This window comes from Calypte anna, chromosome 26 (genome assembly GCF_003957555.1).
Source record: "Calypte anna isolate BGI_N300 chromosome 26, bCalAnn1_v1.p, whole genome shotgun sequence".
Classification (NCBI taxonomy): domain Eukaryota; kingdom Metazoa; phylum Chordata; class Aves; order Apodiformes; family Trochilidae; genus Calypte; species Calypte anna.
Genome location: NC_044271.1, coordinates 32,737 through 52,322, shown reverse-complemented (window position 1 = coordinate 52,322; position 19,586 = coordinate 32,737). Strand labels below are relative to the sequence as shown.

At 44.8% G+C, this 19,586-nt stretch overlaps 1 protein-coding gene across 2 annotated transcripts in view; it reads left to right on the top strand.

The window, feature by feature from the left end:
• The first annotated feature begins 964 nt into the window (after positions 1-964).
• SRPK1 (SRSF protein kinase 1) overlaps positions 965-19,586 on the top strand; it is a 28,934-nt gene continuing 10,312 nt past the window's right edge. The window contains exons 1-8 of one of the 2 annotated variants that reach the window (XM_030465355.1): positions 965-1,043; positions 1,156-1,217; positions 14,127-14,245; positions 16,182-16,290; positions 16,695-16,782; positions 16,968-17,055; positions 18,396-18,502; positions 19,188-19,353. In XM_030465355.1, the coding sequence (XP_030321215.1) occupies positions 16,714-16,782; positions 16,968-17,055; positions 18,396-18,502; positions 19,188-19,353 (430 nt within the window). In that variant the 5' untranslated portion in view covers positions 965-1,043; positions 1,156-1,217; positions 14,127-14,245; positions 16,182-16,290; positions 16,695-16,713. Of the gene's footprint in view, positions 1,044-1,155; positions 1,218-10,353; positions 10,827-14,126; positions 14,246-16,181; positions 16,291-16,694; positions 16,783-16,967; positions 17,056-18,395; positions 18,503-19,187; positions 19,354-19,586 lie in introns of those variants that run through there. The other variant, XM_030465352.1, reaches the window with a different exon arrangement.

The following is a 19,586-nucleotide window of genomic DNA, read 5'->3' as shown; positions in this document are numbered from 1 at the left end:
AGATGAGAACGTGTCCTGGTTTGGGCCAGGATAAAGGGTGGCAGGGGTGGAACGGAGACAAGCGGAGCTGCGGGTGGGGACAGAGTGGGCAAAATTCCAATACAATAATAATAATTATTATTTTATTATTATTGTTATTGTTGTTATTATCATTATTCCATATTACTAACCACCTTCTGTGCTTCTTCAGGTGGTTCCTTTGTTCAGCGCTTACAGGGAAACTCCTGACCGGCCACATCACTGAGAAGTTTCTTTTTTTTGGTAATGATAACAGCAATAATTTGCTTTTATTTTAATATCGTTTAATAACGTGTGGTAACTCAATACGGAATCATTTCACATCACCATTTAATAGCGTGTAATATGAAGACCCTTGCTTGTACCGGGGGCTTTTCTCACAAGCACGGTGCTCGTTTTTAGACATGGGGGGGGCTCCCCTCACCCGCCCGGCGCTGACGCCACAGCTGCGGGGGGCTTCTGCCACACGCGTGCTGCTGACGTCACACCCGCGGGGGGGCTTTCGTCACAAGGTACGAGCTCGTCTGGTAGAACGGGGGCTCCCGTTACCCGCGCGGCGCTGACGTCACAGCCGCCATGGGAGGGGAGGGGCTCCCGTTACTCGCGCGGCGCTGACGTCACAGCCGCCATGGGGGGGCTCCCGTCTCCCGCCCCGCCCTCGCCCCAGCGTGAGGGGCCCGGCGCGCGCCAGCAGCCGATGCCGCCATCGCCGCCGCCACCGGTGGGGGCGGAGCCGTCTCGCGGGCAGCCCCGCCCCCCCTCGGCTGAGGAGGAGGAGGAGGAGCCGCGGGGGCGATGCCGGGAGCGCGAGTCGGGGGGTGGAGCCTCCGCCGCTTCTTTCAGCTCCTCCCCAAGCGGCTCCTCCGGATCCCTCCGAGCCGCTAGGGGGCGCGCTGGTCCGCCGCAGCTGCGCGTGCTCCTGCCCGCGCCGGGCGCGAGGAGGGGCGGAGGCGGCGGAGGGGCCGCAGGGCGCAAGCGCGCGGGGCAGCCGCCGCTCCCGGCCCTGACGGAGATGGAGCGGAAAGGTGAGCGGGGACCCCGACCCCAGCACCCACACACCCCACACACAACACCCCCACCACCCCGGGACTCTGCGCACCCACCCCTCAGCCCACTCTCTCCCTTTCTCTCCCTCAGTGCTGGCGCTGCAGGCCCGAAAGAAGCGGACTAAAGCCAAGAAGGACAAGGCCCCAGAGGAAGTAAAGTGCGGCCCCGGCTCCCCTCAGGCGGCCGCTGCCTCCTGACGCCTCTTTGTTACCTCCCGGCCTTCCCTGAAGGGAAAGCGCTGCCCAGCCCGGCGTTCCCGAGGCGGAGGAGCCTGCAAACCCCTCCGGCCGGGCGGGTTTTTCACGCCGCTTTAATTGAAGCCACGTTTCGCGGGGAGCCCGGCGCGGCTGGTGGCCCGGGGCGGCGGGTTTTGCCGGGCTTGGGTTTCCTCAGGACTTCAGGCTTCCTCACCGGCCCCTACCCGTGTTTCTTGGGTGGGGAGCGGGGCGGTCTGGGTGCTGAGGGGGCTCTCACCCCGCAGTTGGGTGATGGAGCTGCCAGCCTGCTCCAGCCTGCTCCTTTGGCCTGGTCGGCTCCATCCCTCGGCCCCACGCTGTGCCCAGTGTCCCCTCCGATCTCTGGATCCTTCTCTTGACTCTCTTTCCCTTCCCCTGGTTTCTTTGGGGTTTTTTTTTCCTTTCTTATCTTGCCACAAGAAGGCTCTGATGCGTTGCTTGCTTCTTTCCCTAACTTTGATGCTCTTCTGTGGCTTCTCTCCTACCTGAGGGATTTCACAAGTCTTTATATGTGGTAAACTTTTGGATGCAGATATAAAAAGTTCAATATCTCCAGTAAATACCAAACAATGGTTCCCACCAGACTGCATTCAGTGCTGCTCGTGGATCCCTTGCTAGTGAAAAATGACGTAAATCCCAGAGCCAGTCCCCAGTGCTCAGTAAAACACTGCTTATTTGTTTAAAATCTCTGGTACCTCAGGAGGTTTTATACCCACTGGTGCTTGGGAACTGAAATGGATTAATAAGCAAGGCTTTTGGGTGGGAGTTGGAGGGGTTTTTTTAGGTCTTGAGAAGTGTTTTCTTACTAATTTCTTCTGACAAAGCATAGCAATTAAGAAAAATTGTTGTTTGTCTCCAGCAAAGATTCAGTTGTTTTGCAATGAGGCTTCTGAGGGGTGAAGAGCTGTAATGGAGCTGCCTGGGACCTCTGCATTGTGTTTTTGTGGATATTCCTGGTATTTTTTGATGATAGCACGAGGACAGGTTTTGAAGAACTCTCCTCTTTCTGTAGTGCCATCTGCATCCTGATTTCTGAAAGAATAATTGCTCCTTTAATTCTCTCTCTGCTGCTTTGTTTCTTGGCCAGCTGCAGACAAACACAATGCTGACTCTGCCAGCTGAGTCCCAGTTGCAGTTGGAAGGACTGGTGTTGTCTTTGCAAAAAATTCTGAAGTTGCTGAATGGTAACTTCAGTGCTGGCCTGGGGCTTTTGTTTGTTAAAAAAACCTAGTTAAAACTAGCTAAAGCAGGTACTTACTTACAGGTTAGCTGTTGATTTGACCAGGAACTTTGATTTGAGTGGGAAAACCACATTAGTTGTAAACACTGTGTTAAACTGCTTGTTCCCTGGTAGATCCTACCTCAGAAATTCAAGAAACCTGCATGGACTTTTATGCCTTAAAGCAAAAATTGGCTGATTCCAACGGGATGAGGTTCAACATTCCAAGTGCCGGGTCCTGCACTTTGGCCACAACAACCCCAATGGGGAGCTCCAGGCTGGGGACAGAGTGGCAGAAAGGGACCTGGGAGTCTGGATTGCAGGAAGCTGAAGAGGAGCCAGCAGTGTGCCCCAGGTGGCCAAGAAGGCCAATGGCATCCTGGACTGGCTCAGGAACAGCGTGGCCAGCAGGTCCAGGGAAGGGATTCTGCCCCTGTGCTCAGCTCTGGGGAGGCCACAGCTTGAGTCCTGTGTCCAGTTCTGGGCCCCTCAGCTCAGGAAGGAGATTGAGGTGCTGGAGCAGGTCCAGAGAAGAGCAAGGAGGCTGTGAAGGGATCCAGCAGAATTGCTGTGAGGAAGGGCTGAGGGAGCTGGGGGTGTTGAGGCTGGAGAAGAGGAGGCTCAGGGGAGACCTCATCACTCTCTGCAACTCCCTGAAAGGAGGTTGGAGCCAGGGGGGGGTTGGGCTCTTTTCCCAGGCAACTCTCAGCAAGACAAGAGGGCAGGGTCTCAAGTTGTGCCAGGGAGGTTTAGGTTGGAGATGGGAAAGAATTTCTTTCTGGAGAGGGTGATCAGGCATTGGAATGGGCTGCCCAGGGAAGTAGTGGATTCTCCGTGTCTGGAGATCTTTCCAAAGAGCCTGGATGTGGCACTGAGTGCCATGGGCTGGGAACCACGGGGGGAGTGGATCAAGGGTTGGACTTGATGAGCTCTGAGCTCCCTTCCAACCCAGCCAATTCTAGGATTCAGTGAAAAAGAACCCAGGGTCATCCTCTAGCTTCAGGTGCAGCTCCATGACATTTATTCTATTTAAATACAAAGCTGCTCTAGTTAAATCTTCTAAAATAAGCTTAACTGGGTTGTTGAGAGACTTTTGCTAAAATCTAAGCTCAAAATGAGATGGAACATTCTTTAGCCTCTGCTGTTTGGTGGCAGGTGGTTAGAGCACACACATGTAATTTTTTCTGGATGAAGCCAGTAAAAAGTATGCAGCAACTGCTTATAAAAGGTTAAAGCTGGTAACTATTAGGAATTACCTTATTATGAGTAAGGATAAAAATGCAAAGAATGTTTTGAAGGGATTTAAAGCAGCAGTTCAGAATATTTTTCCCTTCAGAAGTGGCTGGACCTGCTTAAAGTTTCTCTGTTAACCCAGTCCTTTTAAAAGCAGGAAGAAAAGCCACCTGGAAAGGTTAAAATAATCAGAATGGGCCTTGTATAGTACAAAGTTATCTCTTTTTTTTCAGCAGCAGTAGTTAAAATTGCTGCTATTTGGGTTCAGATAAGACCAGCCTAAACTGGTGATTTCCAGAAAGCCCTTGTAAATACTAATTACAGTTCTGTCTATATGGATTTATTTTTTGTTTTGTGGGAAGGTCACAAAGTTCTTCATTTTCCCCAAATTCCAGGCTGTTCCTTTTTCTTGCCATTTTTCCTCTCTTCAAACCTTTTATTTGGTATCAGTGAAGGAGCAAGTGACACATCCAGCAGAAAGAGAGCAGGCAAAGCTGCTTGGTGAGAGGAAAGCATCAGGTACCTGTGTCCTCCTGTAAAACATCCCCAAATCTGGGCAGCTGAAGAGCTATTAAACCTTTTTTTTTTTTTTTTGAGAGTTGAGGAGGAGGAAGGAGAAGGGGAGTGACAGCCTGGGGGGGATGAAGAACAAGATAGTGAGGTCCTGAGTGTCAACTTGGCTGTCCACTGGGCTGCTTTGTGGCCATTGGAGTGAAGCCTTGATTCCTGCTTGGCTCAGCCTTTTCCATCCAAAAGGCAAGAGTTAGAAAATAAAATGGATTTAAATGATTTCTAGAAAAAAAAAAAAAAAGAGAGACAACGTTTTTCTCCTTTGCCTTTTCTTTAATATTAAGAACGTGTCAGGAATATCAAAAGCTGTAGTTGCTAATAACGTCCAGGGAGTTTGGTAGTGGGCTGCTGCAGTGCTACTGCCCAAAAGATAGCTTTGCTGAAAGCTATTTGGGGAGTGTGTGATGGATTCATTTTATCAGTTCAGGAGGTGTGAACAGCTCAGGCAGTTGATTCCCAGAGGCACTCAGAAAAGCCTTTCTGTAAAAAACAAGTTTGTAGGTTTACAAGCTTTTTCTTTTTCTCTTTTTCTTTTCTCTTTTTTTTCTTTTTCTCTTTTTCTTTTCTCTTTTTCTTTTTCTCTTTTTCTTTTTTCTCTTTTTCTTTTCTCTTTTTCTTTTTCTCTTTTTTCTTTTTTCTCTTTTTTCTTTTTTCTTTTCTTTTTCTCTTTTTCTTTTCTCTTTTTCTTTTTCTCTTTTTCTTTTTCTCTTTTTCTTTTCTCTTTTTCTTTTTCTCTTTTTCTCTTTTCTTTTTTCTTTTTCTTTTCTCTTTTTCTCTCTTTTTCTTTTTCTCTTTTCTTTTTCTCTTTTTCTTTTTCTCTTTTCTTTTTCTCTTTTTCTTTTTCTCTTTTTTCTTTTTCTCTTTTTCTTTTTCTCTTTTCTTTTCTCTTTTTCTTTTTCTCTTTTTTCTTTTTCTCTTTTTCTTTTTCTCTTTTCTTTTTCTCTTTTTCTTTTTCTCTTTTTCTTTTTCTCTTTTTCTTTTTCTCTTTTTCTTTTCCCTCTTTTCTTTCCCCCCCTTTTCCCCCCCTTTTCCCCCCTTTTCCCCCCTTTTCCCCCCTTTCTCCCCCTTTTCCCCCTTTCCCCCTTTTCCCCCTTTCCCCCTTTTCCCCCCTTTTCCCCCCTTTTCCCCCCTCTTCCCCCCTCTTCCCCCCTCTTCCCCCTTCTTCCCCCCTCTTCCCCTCTTCCCCCTCTTCCCCCCTCTTCCCCCTCTTCCCCCTCTTCCCCCCTCTTCCCCCCTCTTCCCCCCTCTTCCCCCTCTTCCCCCCTCTTCCCCCCTCTTCCCCCTCTTCCCCCCTCTTCCCCCTCTTCCCCCCTCTTCCCCCCTCTTCCCCCCTCTTCCCCCCTCTTCCCCCCTCTTCCCCCCGTTGTCCCCCCCCGTTGTCCCCCCTCCCGTTGTCCGCCATCCCGTTGTCCACCCTCCCGTTGTTGCCCCTCCCGTTGTCCCCCCCCCGTCTGTCCCCCCCCCGTTTGTCCCCCCCCCGTTGTCCCCCCTTTTCCCCCCAAAAACTTTCATAACTTAGTCTGTAAACCTTATGGCTGAACTTGAGGTGCATTCAAGTAACTGGTTTTGCCTGATGGTCACAAATGGAGGTGGTTTTTGCAGATAGTTCAAAGCAGTTCCTGCTCCTTGCAGTGAGCAGTTCCTGCTCCTTGCAGTGTGGCTTTGGCAGACAAACTCCAGGTGTCACATTTGCCCTGCTCCTTAGGAAGGGGGAGGAGTTGTGCTTTTCCTTCTAGAGAGCTGGAAACAGAATTCCTGGGTTGTGGTGTTCCCTGAGCTGCACTGGAAGGGGATGTCTGTGAGCACAGGAGGAGGAGGAAGGAGTTAGGGGTGTCCCAGCAGCTCAACCTTTCATCGGCCACGAGGTGGCTGCGTCTTCCTTTGCAGGTCCTGGAGCCCAAACCAGGCCACGTGTGTGCTTGGAGTGCAGGTCCTGGCTGTTAGGAAGCATTGCAGGCTAACAAGCTTTTTAAAATAATTTTCTTTTAAAGATCCCAGGTCCCTCTGGAAGGGAATGTTCCTTTGTGGTATCTCTAGTGTGGACAGAACATCCATCCTGGCTGGAGTGATGCTGGAGCAGGCCATCTGTGTGCTTTTGTTTGGAACAGATTAATGCCCTGTGCTGTAAGACTGTTGTGCAGTTGGAATGAAAACCCAATAGATCTGCTGTATACCTCCAAACTATGCTTCTGTTTGAAAATACAAGCTTCTACTTGAACTAAAATATAAATAGAGATGGTACTTTATTTACCAGCAGCTCTGGTAATTTGTAATGGAATAATTTCTGACTGTTAGACCATAATTGCCAGGAAAATACTGTGGCTTTTTTCTGCCTGCGTTGTATCTTGCAAACCTTTAGAAGCTCAAAATGTTCTCTTTGTCCTAGGAAAAATGTACTCTGAAAGTTACTTTGGAGATAAAGTCCTTGAGTTTAAAAACTGGACTAAAAATCCATCCAGATTAAAAGCAGTTAGGGAAACAGACAAGAAACTGACCAAATAGTGCTGTATTATAGATCATTTCCTAAGAAAAGAAATTGATTTACAGTTATCTGTAATTTTCTGGCCAGACTTTTGACATGCAGAGGAACCTTTCTTCTTTCTTTCTTCTCAATACAATTGAGATGAGAGATGAGGAGGTTGTTTGTTTGTTTTTCCATTTATACACTCTGGGGAGCTGAAAATTCCTACTAGAGTCTGATAGTTTCCAGTTTTGTTACTGCCTGCCTTGTGTGTATCCCTTTCCTGCTGGTTTGGAGGAGCCCTGGAGTTCTCTGAGTCTGCTCAGGTTTTTCCTCAACTTCCTCATTCAAAACTTTGCCTGGGATCAGGATCGTGCTTTATGTTCTCCACACAATAATTCAATAATTAATACCAGGGCTACAACTCTTGTAAGTATCAGAACATATGTTTAAGGCAGAGTCAGAGTGCCTCTCCCACAGGTTTTTTTATTTTTCATTCAAATACAGAAGTGATTGTCAGACTCTTGACAGGACACAACTGAAGCTCTGCTGGTTTCCATGGAATTCCCTTGGTTTGTCATAGCTGGAATAGCAGACAGTTCTACAAACAGCTTGTTAAGTGCTTGTGTGGGGGAGTGGGGATGGGGAGCAGGAAACTTGATTGCCTGTTTTATTTGTGCATTCGTTCTGTTCTTATTACTTCTCCTCAAAATGAACTCCCACTGGTCTGGTAAACAAAAGTATTTCTTGGTGCTCCTGAGCACCAGTCTTCCAAAACTGAAGCTTTGACCATCTCCAGTCCTCCTGAGTTCTCCACTTGGTATTCTGGAGCAAGTAGAGCAGCAATTATTGTGGATCTGCCATGCTGGCAGAATATTTCATAGAATCACAGAATCCTAGAACTGGCTGGGTTGGAAGGGACCTCAGAGCTCATCAAGTCCAACCCTTGATCCACTCCCCCCGTGGTTCCCAGCCCATGGCACTCAGTGCCACATCCAGGCTCTTTGGAAAGATCTCCAGACACGGAGAATCCACTACTTCCCTGGGCAGCCCATTCCAATGCCTGATCACCCTCTCCAGAAAGAAATTCTTTCTCATCTCCAACCTAAACCTCCCCTGGCACAACTTGAGACCCTTCCCTCTTGTCTTGCTGAGAGTTGCCTGGGAAAAGAGCCCAATCCCCCCCTGGCTCCAACCTCCTTTCAGGGAGTTGGAGAGAGTGATGAGGTCTCCCCTGAGCCTCCTCTTCTCCAGCCTCAACACCCCCAGCTCCCTCAGCCCTTCCTCACAGGAATTCTGCTGGATCCCTTCACAGCCTCCTTGCTCTTCTCTGGACCTGCTCCAGCACCTCAAGCTCCTTCCTGAGGGGCTGAGGGGCCCAGAACTGGACACAGGACTCAAGCTGTGGCCTCCCCAGAGCTGAGCACAGGGGCAGAATCCCTTCCCTGGACCTGCTGGCCACGCTGCCAGTTCTTTATTCAGAAAACCGGAGATTGAAGAGTGAATGAATTGCAATAATCACAAAATTTGGTGGACTGTAGACCCACGAGTGCCCCACAATCTATGATTTACAGTTCTTCCAAGTCCCATTTCTGGAGCTGAGAGGTGCAGGTACAATCAGGAGGGTACTTCTGTAATTTCAGGCTTGACTTCCTGCTGTAAGTTTGGGTCTAAACAGGTACAACATTTATCACCCACGAGGTTTGCCAGCAGATCTCTGTGTGTGTGTTGGAGGCTGGCACCAGGAGCAGCCATCTGACTGGATGTGCTTTAACATGATCTTAATTTCAGGCAGTAGGGAATAGTAATGAGATGCAGTCTGGCAAGCATGCTTCCCTTAAAGAGACTTTGTCTTGATGTTACAGGGGGTGAAAACAGGAGAGAGATTTTAAATTCTGGCTTTTCACCATGCCATGGATGTGTTGTTTTGGTTTAGTTTTTTTTTCCTTCTTCTCCAAATGAAAACAAGGAATCCTTAAGAGCACTTAAGGTGAGGTCTCAATGCAGTGGGTGGACAACCCTGGAAATTATGGGTAAAGGTGAAAAGCAAGAGTCCCAAGGTGTGTCCCAGTCCTTTTATCTGCATCTCCTACAGTATGAGCTGGGTTCATCATTTCTTACATTCCCTGAAGTGAATTCTGTTTGGGGATGTTTCATGGGTATAATTTGAGCTTCCAAATAGGGAATGACAGTGTTGATAAAGATTGTACTGCAGGCTGCTTAAAAATCATTTGGAAAAGCCAATTGCTTTTGGTTTCCTCCAGAGAGGTGTCAGCTCTGCAAGTGGCAAGGGGAGGAGGAGTAAGGAGAGTGTGGGTTTTGTTAGCACACAGCTAAGAGTCAGAGGTGTGACAAAAGTGATCTGATCAAGTAGGACACTGCCTGCCTTGCTTGGAGGATGGAAGGGGAGGTCTGGTTTTGTGTCTCTTGGAAGCAGGTAGCACAGACTGAATATCTGCTGTGAAAGGATTGATTCCCTGTACAGAGCAGAGTTTTGAAGAAGTCACTCAACTAGGAGAACCACAGCACCTCTCCAAGTGCTTGATGTGAGTTGTTGGGGTGGGGAGAACAAGTTCTGGGTGTTGACAGTGAAGTTGCATGTGGAGACTTGGCTGATGGGATGGCTCAGCTGGAAAGGTAGAGAGCAGTGAGGAGCCCGTCCTGGTGCCACTCAGCAGCACCCAAAAAGTTGCAGTTTCCCTGCACTGAGGGGCATGGCTCTGCTCTGCCATCTTCTTATCCTCCTGATGCTGTTGGATCTGCCTCAGTGCAAGCCTGTAAGAACCCACATTGTGTGATGGAGGAGCCTCCTTAATAATTTCCTACTTTATTTTTAGTGTGTGGACCAAATAAGTGATTTTATGGGAAACTGGTAAGAGAATACAAACTTGAACACCTTTTGTAAGGAACAAATGAGTGACTGAAATCTTAGTTCCTGCAAATAACTGTTTCTGACCTTGCTGTGCAGAGGTGAGCAGAGTTGTCAGCTGGATTCAATAGACCTGGAGCAGAATTCTGTCTGCAGTGGAAAATTTTGCATGTTGTTAGCAAACCTCTTCTGATATCAAGGGGTTTAGTAATGCTAAAGTGTTAAAAATGAGCTTATAAAGTGAATGTATTGTAGATGTGTAATGAGATCAATCCATCTTGGTCGAAAACGGGAAAGCCAGCTCCCTGGTGCCTTTCACTTCTCAACAGTCTAGCAGAAAAAAAAAACCCCTAAATTATTACTTGCTGTGTCACGTTGTTGCTGACTTGTTTCCCCTATCACTTACATAAACCAGCAGGATAAACAGGCACAGGAAATGGCTGGTAATTCTTCTACGTGGTCAGAGGGAGATGTTAAGTGCCTGCTGCTGTAAAAATATTCTGTTCACCTTTTAAAGGAAGATTTTACTCCTGTTTTTTTTTGTTTGTTTAGTTTGCTTTTGGGTTTTTTTTTTTACTTTTAAGCATAAAGGATCAGTTTTTCTCGCAGCTCTGGATAGGGAGGTTTGGAATGACTTCAGAAAATCCATTTTCACTTTGAACGCCCTTCCTCTCCTCTGTGACTGTGCTGGCATTTCTGTATCAAAAGGGTTGGACTTTTCAGCAATTACCATGATCCTCATCTTCACTTGGAATCCAGTGGACTATTGAATAGGCAAATAAAACCGGCTTGTTCAGCAAGATGAAACAAAGTATCTGCCTGAATTGCTAATTTCATTAGTGGGAAAAATTTGGAGGCCAGGGAACATCAAGAGCAGATGAATCTCCTTATGCTCAACCCCCTGCCATGACTGAATTCGCAGGGCACTGAGCTGGGAGCAGCCCCCAGCCTTGCTGCAAGGCCCTGTACCTGCAATGCAGTGCTGTGCAGTTGCAGCTAGGTGGTGGAGGCAAAGCCCTCTTCTCCCTCACTCTTGCACAAAGCTTTGCTGCCTTCCAGAAGAACCATCCCCTCCGATGTGCTTCCTGCCTTTGGGTTTTTAATGGCTCTTTCGAAAACGATTGGGCTGTCACCAGGAATATCTTTAGCAATGGGAGGTCGTGCTTCCTGCAGGTAGGTTACCCTCTTTTTGTTTTGGTTTGTTATTTTGTGGTTTTTTTCTTTTTTATCTCATGAATTTGCAGTTCTTTTAGGCATTCCTGAGGGTAAGGACTTCAGGGGAGGGTCTCTAAGTATTGATTCACAGGAATTCCATAAAAGAACTTGCATTGTGCCTTGGCATTGCTGTTCCACATTGTTTCCCTGCAGTAAAAATATTGCTGGGGGTTTGCAGAGAGACCCTGAAAATCCAGGGTGTGATTAATTAGCACGTTGAGAGAGCCAAAGTAAATGGTGATCAAGGTGTTCTTAAGTAGAACAGAGGAGGCCATGAAAAAGTACCCTAAAACACTTGGTTTCTTTCAATGTATGAACTTTTAACCATTTTTCATAGGCTCTTCAAATCTTTTATCTGCATTTTGCAATACTAACAGCTGGCATCTTTAAATAGAGTATGGATTTTTCTCCTGGTTTTAGCAGCCTTTTGTGCCTTTTAGAGTGCTGTCTGTGAGCAAAGCAGACAGATGAGGGTTGTGGGTTTGGTGTATCAGTTTTTCTTTGGTATTAATATGTATTCTGCACTGATTAATTCTCTCTTAATCCGTATCTGCAGCTGACATGGTCACTCTGGGGGAAGGAGGTGGTGGGATGTAAGAAAATCTAATGAGTTTTCAGAGGAAGGCAAAGGAATAAGGTGTGTTTTGGAGGTGATTTCATAAAGGAAATAGCACCTTAGAAATGTCTGTGACCTGAATACAGCTCTCTATCTGTATAAGAGATTATAACATACAGGCAAAATGCTTCAGGACCTTCAGGACAGCTTCAGATGCAGACCAGAGGGTGTGTCAGGCACAAGGTTGTCAGCAGTGTGATTTGTCAGCCCCTTTTTAGGAGGGTTGCAGAAAGCTTTCAAGATAATGGGGTTTAGTGCTTCCAGTCACTTCTTCCTTGATGCATGAAATTACTACTATTGAGCAGCATTTGGGTTGCAGGCTGGCATGATGTTTCTGTCTGCATCAGTGGTTCTTAAGAGGAATTTTCTTTTGAATATCTTCTAATCCCCTACATCTCAACCAGTTAAAAAAAAAAATCAAATCTTGAAGCAGCACTGGGGAGAATTCTTCCTCACTATTTACACCATGGGTGTGGCTACTGGGCTTAAATTCTCCTTTCTGTCCAGTTCTGTGTTCTGGTTCTCTTTACCCTACATGAGCATCCGTTCTCCCCCTCATTCATTCTCTCCATGGCCCTTTCTTGCCTTTATCACTCTTATTTAGGGACAGTCTCTGACTTTATTTGCAGCTCAGTTGTCCCCAAAGGAGTGCAGCATTTCTAAAACAGCTTTTTGACCTCCAAGACTTTCCCCCCTCCCAGTTTCCTTTTTTCCTTCCCCCAACTTGTAATCCAGTGGCTCACAGAGAGCCAGAAGTCAAAATATTAAATATCTTGGGGCTGAATCAATCTGGGGGGTTGTTAATAAATATCTCTTTAGCCTGGCAGCTGTGGAATGGACTGTCTGGTAGTCTTGGTGCCTGGTCTGAGAGCACTAATCTGTGTTGCTTATCTCTTCCTGAATGAAAAAACCCAGTGGGACTTAGTGGCTCTGACAGAAAGAAAATGCTGGATAATTTGGTTGTGCCTGGGATGACCTTTGTAGCTCCTCTTTGCTTGAATGTTCCTGATGGTAAATGGCTACAAGTTTAGTCCCAAGCAGACTGAAATGGGTGATTTCTTCTTTTTCATGCTCCAGAGATATTTAAGATGGCTGTAGTGTAATGGAACCTGATTTATTTCATGTCTGAAGCCTCAGCATGAGTGTATAAATGCTGGTCCCTCACTCTGCTCTCTAACTACTCCAACCAGAAATATTCTTTGTCCCATTAGTACAACCACCATACGATGCAGAGGACTCCAGCTCAGTCAGGAGCTACAAAAACTGCTTCCCAAAGCCCACATGCCTTGGCAGAACCAGTGCCTGTCTCAGCAGCTACTCCTCCTTTGAGTAAATGGAGTGGGATTTGAGGTGGGATTTGAGGTGGGAAGCCTGAGACCTGTCTGCAGCTTCCCTGGAACAAGGATTTGCTTGTGGGGAAGAATCTTACCTCCTGCTTGGACGTCATTGCTGTGAAGAACTCTGTTGCCCACCTCTTCAGACAGCCTCAGCCTTGTTGTTTTGTTTAATATCTCAAAGTTCTAAGAAAAGAAAGCTTAATGTTAACATCCTGCAGTTGTTTGCCATTGGCTCCCCACTACAGATAGGTTGTAGGCATTGTTTTTGTTATGAATTCTTGCTTTCTACAAAAGGATATTGAAGATTAAACATTTAGCTGTTCCCTGTAATGCTTTGTAAAGGACTTAACCTGGTCTGGGGGAATTATTTAATGAGGTGTTTGGCTGTAAGTGTGGCAGGGGGAGGTAGCTCAGGGAGCTTCAACAGGGCTTGGATCCAGGAGAGTGGTGAGGTGGCCTTGGCCAACGTGATCCTCACAAGCAGGAGCTGAGAGTAGCACATTTGGTGCAAAGTTAAACACCCCAAACTGATAGGTTTATTTGTGACTGTGGGACTGAAACAAAAATAACCATCTCGGTGCCTGATTTGAAAGCCTCTGCCATCACAAGCTCTCAGAAGGATTCACACAGCACCTGTGCTGTGTACTCCCTTTTCCCCATAGTTCAGTCAGCTGTAACAAACCATAGACCCTCAGCAAAGAGGCAAACTGGAAATGCAACTTATCACATGGGCACAGGAGAATTAAGGGCAATATTAGGAATTCTAGAGTTCTAAAGTGTTGCAAGCAGAAGGATTGTTCATTTGATCTTGAAGGTGAAAGGGACAAAAGGGCACGAGTTCTAAACCACTTGTTTGATTTTTTTTCCAAAGGAGTAAGAATTAATTTGTTGGTATTTAAAATAACATTAATCAACATTTAAATCTTCAGGTTTTATACAAAGTAACATAATATAAATTTGCTTTAGAAGAGTCCTGACTGGATGAAAGACTGAGAAGGTGTTCAAAGAGATTGATGTCATGCTGGGATCACAAAGCTTTTGACTTGCTATCTTGTCTGGTCTTTTCTTTGTCTCACTTTTATAAAAGTGAATCTGGGGCAGTAATTTGTATTTCTCACTAGTCTATGAAAATCTATGTTTATCTACTTTTACACTAGCCTAGGAGTGAAAGCATTTAAATATGAAAATAGTTTTTCTGAAGGCTGAATATTGCATCTCCTCCATGATGAGCAAACCTTTGTGTGAAATGGAAGCTCCTGAACTGGAGAGTAACTTTTGTGAGACATGCAGTGTGTTCTCTTTCAGACCAGACAACCAGCATCGGGGCCCTGCTGCTCATTCAGAGAATGATCTTCCAGAGCAAGAGGAAGAAATCCTGGGATCAGATGATGATGAACAAGAGGATCCAAATGATTACTGCAAAGGTGAGATCTTCTCTGGTTAAGGTGCAGGTTTTTCAGTGTAATCAGAAGTTTCCTTCAGTTTCCCATCTGCTATAGAGAATGAAAATAAGACTCCCTTTTAATTATTTTTTTAAACACTTTTCAAGCTAAGCTGAAATGGAGAAACTGTTCTCCAAGGTTCCCTCTTGTATCAGTCAAGATGGGAGTTGGAGAGCTGTCTTTAATGCAACTGTTTAAAGCTGTTAGCTTTTCCTCTGTGCTAGAGGGCTTTCAAAATTGATAAAAGAAAATAGGCATTCAGGTGCTGTTTGATTGTCATCAGGAAAAGAGCACTTTGAAATCTTCCAAATTCTTCACTATTTCCTTTTGAAGGTCACAATCTGAGCATCCATTCCTGAGATAACTGTGTCTGCAAGTACAGTCATTCACTGTTTCTTTTCACTCAATACAGAACAAACAGAAACACCACAGTGTAACTCAATATCAAAAGGCTCAGGCTTTTGTATCACAGCAGATACTTCAAAAAAGACAGAACATTGATCATACAAATTCAGTTGATCAATTAGTCAAAACTTGAAGCTGTGCCCCCAACCTCCAAGCACTTTGTAAGATTACTTTGATACCATTTATTGTGTCTTTTGAACAACATGCAACAAATTTCATATATATGTTTAAAAATGCAAAGTACAAACAGCACAAAGTACAAATAGGGAACTTGAATTGTAACCTTGCTTTGCTTGAAAGTATTTACATGACTTCTAGCATTCCACCCAAGTATTTGTGGATTTTGTTTGTTGTAAAACAAGTGGGAAGAAGAAAGCCACTGTGTGAGTTAGTGATTGGTGCAGCTGTCACTGTAGTAACTGAAATCTTTTAAGGGAAGAAAAGGGATTTCTGCTGCTTTGAGCTACTGAAGTAATGGGCAGCAATTCCCTGTCCTGTTTATGAACCAGTCAGTTAGAGTTGAATCTTCCTGGCAAAGCTTGTGTTTCATGGGTGGTATTTGCTGACCACAACTGAAGAGAGAGTGCCTGAAATCTAGGGTGTAATTCCAGGTCCTCAAATGCACACCTTAAGTCACAGATTCTTCTCTTCCTTCTGCAGTGACAGAACAAAGGGTAATGGACACAAACTGGCATACAAGAGATTTAAATTAAATATGAAGAATACTTCTTCACTCTGGGGGTAACACAGCACTGGAATAGATTGCCCAGGGAGGTTGTGGAGGCTCCATCCCTGGAGACATTCAAGACCCACCTAGATGTACTCCTCTCAAACATCTCTAGGGGATCCTGCCAGCAGGGGAGTGGAATAGGTGATCCTCAAAGGTCCCTTCCTACCCCTTTACCATTTTGTGATTCTGTTTTCTGCCAGTCCCTTGTGTCTTTGACTTTTTTGGTCTTTGCTTCCATCATGGAATCCTCCTGCATAGTCAGCAGCTTGAGAGATACAGAGAGTGCAGGGAGGAGACTTTCCTATTTTTGGTGGTGATGTTAAATGGCAAAGTGCCTTTCAGTCAATTGCAAGGGGAACTCAATAGTACTCTCCTATTTTATGGGGACAGAGCATGCAAAAGCAATGTTGATATTGAGCTGTACTGATCTTCTCAACATCATAAGCTGTGTTTTCCAAAGGTGGTCAGTCTAGCAAACTTTTAGATACTTTCACTGAGAAAATAATCTTTTGTGATCCTCCAGTGATGACCTACACTGAAAAGGAGGTAAAATCAGTCATTCTAATCCAGTTATATTAAAACTTTTCAGTCAGCTAGGGGGCTCTTTGTCATACTATAAATTTCTTCCAGCAAGATCCAATTAGAGAAACATTTGCATTTGTTTATAAGTTAAATGTAAACATGTAGCATAAGCCTGCCTTAAGCTGTGGTGCTGGTTCCACATTCCTGCCCTTGAGCATTTGTGTGATCTCCTGATATATAAACTTCTCCCTCTTTTTCTAGGTGGTTATCACCTGGTGAAAATAGGAGATCTCTTTAATGCACGATACCACGTGATTCGGAAGCTTGGATGGGGCCACTTCTCCACTGTCTGGCTGGCTTGGGACATCCAGTAAGTCCTCCTGTTCTAGCTGGTGTTTCTGGTGGGCATGCACAGCATTCAGAAAGCATTTTTTTTCTTAAAAACACAAAACCTAGCTGTCCACCTCCTAACCCAGAAGTTTGGGTTGGTATTTTGCACACAAGTGTGGAGGAGGAGGGAGGTAAGGGGACAAGCCATGTATGAGGAAAGAATATTCTTGTGTTCTGCACTCTGACCTTTTATGAGAGATGACTAACATGGATGTTGTATAAAAAGAGACCCAAAAATGTTCTTCATGAGTAATTTACCTTATTTTTCCATGATGCCTTATATAAGTAGCTCTCTTAGAGGCAAAACAATTAGAATAATCCTGGAGAATAAGTTCTTTGGTATGAGCATTAACAGTCTCCAATTTCTTTACCATGTGTGCACAGAGGGAGGAGATTTGTGGCAATGAAGGTGGTGAAGAGTGCAGAGCACTACACAGAAACAGCACTGGATGAAATCAAGTTGCTAAAATCAGTGAGTGGGGCTCAATTTTTACTTTTTTATTCTTTTAAACAAGTTTGGGGAGTTCCCATTAGTCACCTGCTTGATATTTCTGGATCATCTGGGCAACGAATTTGGGTTGGAACTTCACAGTAGTGCAGTAGATCTGACTTTAGAATATATTCTACACAAAATTAATCCTCTTTTTTTCTCTGCAGGTTCGCAACAGTGACCCAAATGATCCAAGTAAAGAGAGAGTTGTTCAGTTATTAGATGACTTCAAGATTTCAGGAGTTAATGGCTCTCGTATCCTTTTGTGGAAAGAAAGGAAAATATTCCATAAAGGTGGCAGTTTGCTGAGAAACTGGGAGCAATGCTCTTCACTGCCCAAGGAGCCCTGCTGTAGAATCATCTGCCTCAAAACTGAGCTCAGATCCAGAATAGTCACTCAGCCCAGGGAAATGGTGGAGCCAGCACTGCTTAGTCATGCTTTTAGCATCAGAAGTGAGGTGGCTGCTCCTGATGTGTGAATCAGGACTGAATGCTTCATGGTAAGAGAACCCAGCTCTGTCAGCCCTTCAATTTTGCAAGCAGCCTGGTAATAACCCCTTATTTCAGTAAAATAGTACAAAATGTTAAAAGCAGTAATTAAAAATGGCAAAGATATGCAGTCTGTAACTTGATAATAAGGTGGTTTTCTAGTTACAGAAGCATCTCACCTTGGACTTCATCAATGTTGGTTGAAAATCCCTTGTAGTTCTATGAACAACCTTCCAACAGGCAGTGATTTCTGGCAGGTCCTAATAATGGTCTTAAAATTGGGAAATTTGACTTCTGTGCATGTTTCTGCTTGAAATTTTGTTCAGTGAGAATTACTGGGCAGCTTCAGAGAATTGAGCTGTAGGTTATAAACCTATTTTAGAAAATAATAGCCCTGCAATGGATTTTTCCTATTACTTTTTCCAGTACATAGCACCAATTAAATGTTGACTTGGTTTTGGTTTCTTTCACTCCTCAGAAACAAATGCTCTGTCAGAGAAGAAGAAAAGAAATCTGTGAAATCCTAGAAGTTTGGCTTCTAAAGCAAAGGCACAGTACTGAATCTGCCCCTGGAGTAACTGTAGTTGTTGAGATCTTCTAGACAAAAAAGAAATAATGTAATTTTTGAAGACCAGACTTGTCTTGCTGGTGAAGAGGCCAGGGAGGGTGGAGAAAGCAACTTAATTGTTCTGAAGATGATTTATGAAATGGAAATTTCATTATCTTTTCAGGTAATGCTGGTACAGAGAGAACTGGCATTGAGTTTTGCCTGGGGCAAGAGCCTAGGCTGTTCCAAACCCATACATTGCTGGCTTGAAACTCTCTGAGTTATAGCAGGAAACATTAATACATGCAGGAGATTGTAAGTGCTTCATGAGGACCTGACCAACTCCATCCCTTTGTGTTTTAGGTTTTGGGTGACAGCCCTGATGTGTGGGATAGGGTGGTGCTGGTAAGGAAGGCAGATTCTCTGAGCTGTGGCAGAAGGATGAGGGTTCTGTAATACAAACCATGGAACTGGGGTAGGTTTCTTTTAAACTTTAGTCTTAGGAATTCAGGGCTTCTTGGCTCAGGATGTCCCATGTTTTTCCTTGACTGAGTTCCAGATATCTGTATGGTGTTTGAAGTTCTAGGGCATCATCTCCTGAAGTGGATCATCAAGTCAAATTATCAAGGGCTTCCACTTCCTTGTGTCAAAAAGATCATCAAACAGGTAAAATTCCAGTCCTGACTCCTGTTCCCTTCAACCCAGTGAGAATTCTTTCACTAAACATTCTCAGATCCAAGAAAATAAGTGAAAAATCAGTGGTGTGCATCTTGTGCAACAAAATGATTTGGGGATTTATATTTTCATCTGCTGCTGCAAGAACTTTCTGTTATGGATAATTATTTTCTGACCATTATGGTAGGTTGGCTTTGCTTTTAACCTTTCTACACTCAAGTTATTCCTCTTAAGTTCAAATATTTCTTTTTTTTTTTAAACTGTCACAGAAGTGCAGTGCTTAACAATGTGAGACAAACCTGTTCTTCCTACTGGATAGTTGCTTAACAAGCAACATCTTTCTACACATGAGGGGAGGAGGAAAGCATTATTTTATTGTAGGTTGTTATAAGTAGGTTTTCAACTCAAAGTTGGACTTGGTGATCATTTAAAAGTCTTTTCCAAACAAAATAATTCTATGAGTCTCAAGTTATGAGGGTAAAGAAACAGCATTTTAAATTCATCACTGAAATCTGTATGCAAATCTGTATTTTCTGGAATCACTGATCACATCAGCTCTAATCTGGAGGATTCTCACACACAGGTTCACTGCCTAGGGGCATTTTTGCATTTTCACTTCACATTTGCTCCTCCTTTGCTTTTCCTAACGGTCCATTTCCTTCTCTCCTGTCTGCAGGTTCTTCAGGGTCTGGATTACTTGCACACCAAATGTAGAATCATTCACACAGATATTAAACCTGAGAACATTCTGCTGTGTGTTAATGACCAGTACATCCGCAGGCTGGCAGCAGAAGCAACAGAGTGGCAGAGATCTGGAGCTCCCCCACCCTCTGGCTCTGCAGGTGCTTTTTTCCCTGAAAATTTGGTGCTCTTTCCCCTCCTCCCTAATCCCTAAATCAAAACTAAATCTCACTAAGGAGAACTCCTTGGCTGAGTACAGTGGAACTGGAATGTAACTGGAAAGTAAGCTCTGGAAAGCCCAAGTGCAAATTGTGAAATTAGGTCAGAAGTGGTAACTCAGAGCTGATCAGGAGGCAACTGTTTGTTTAAGAGAAATGGAGGGAGGATAGATGCA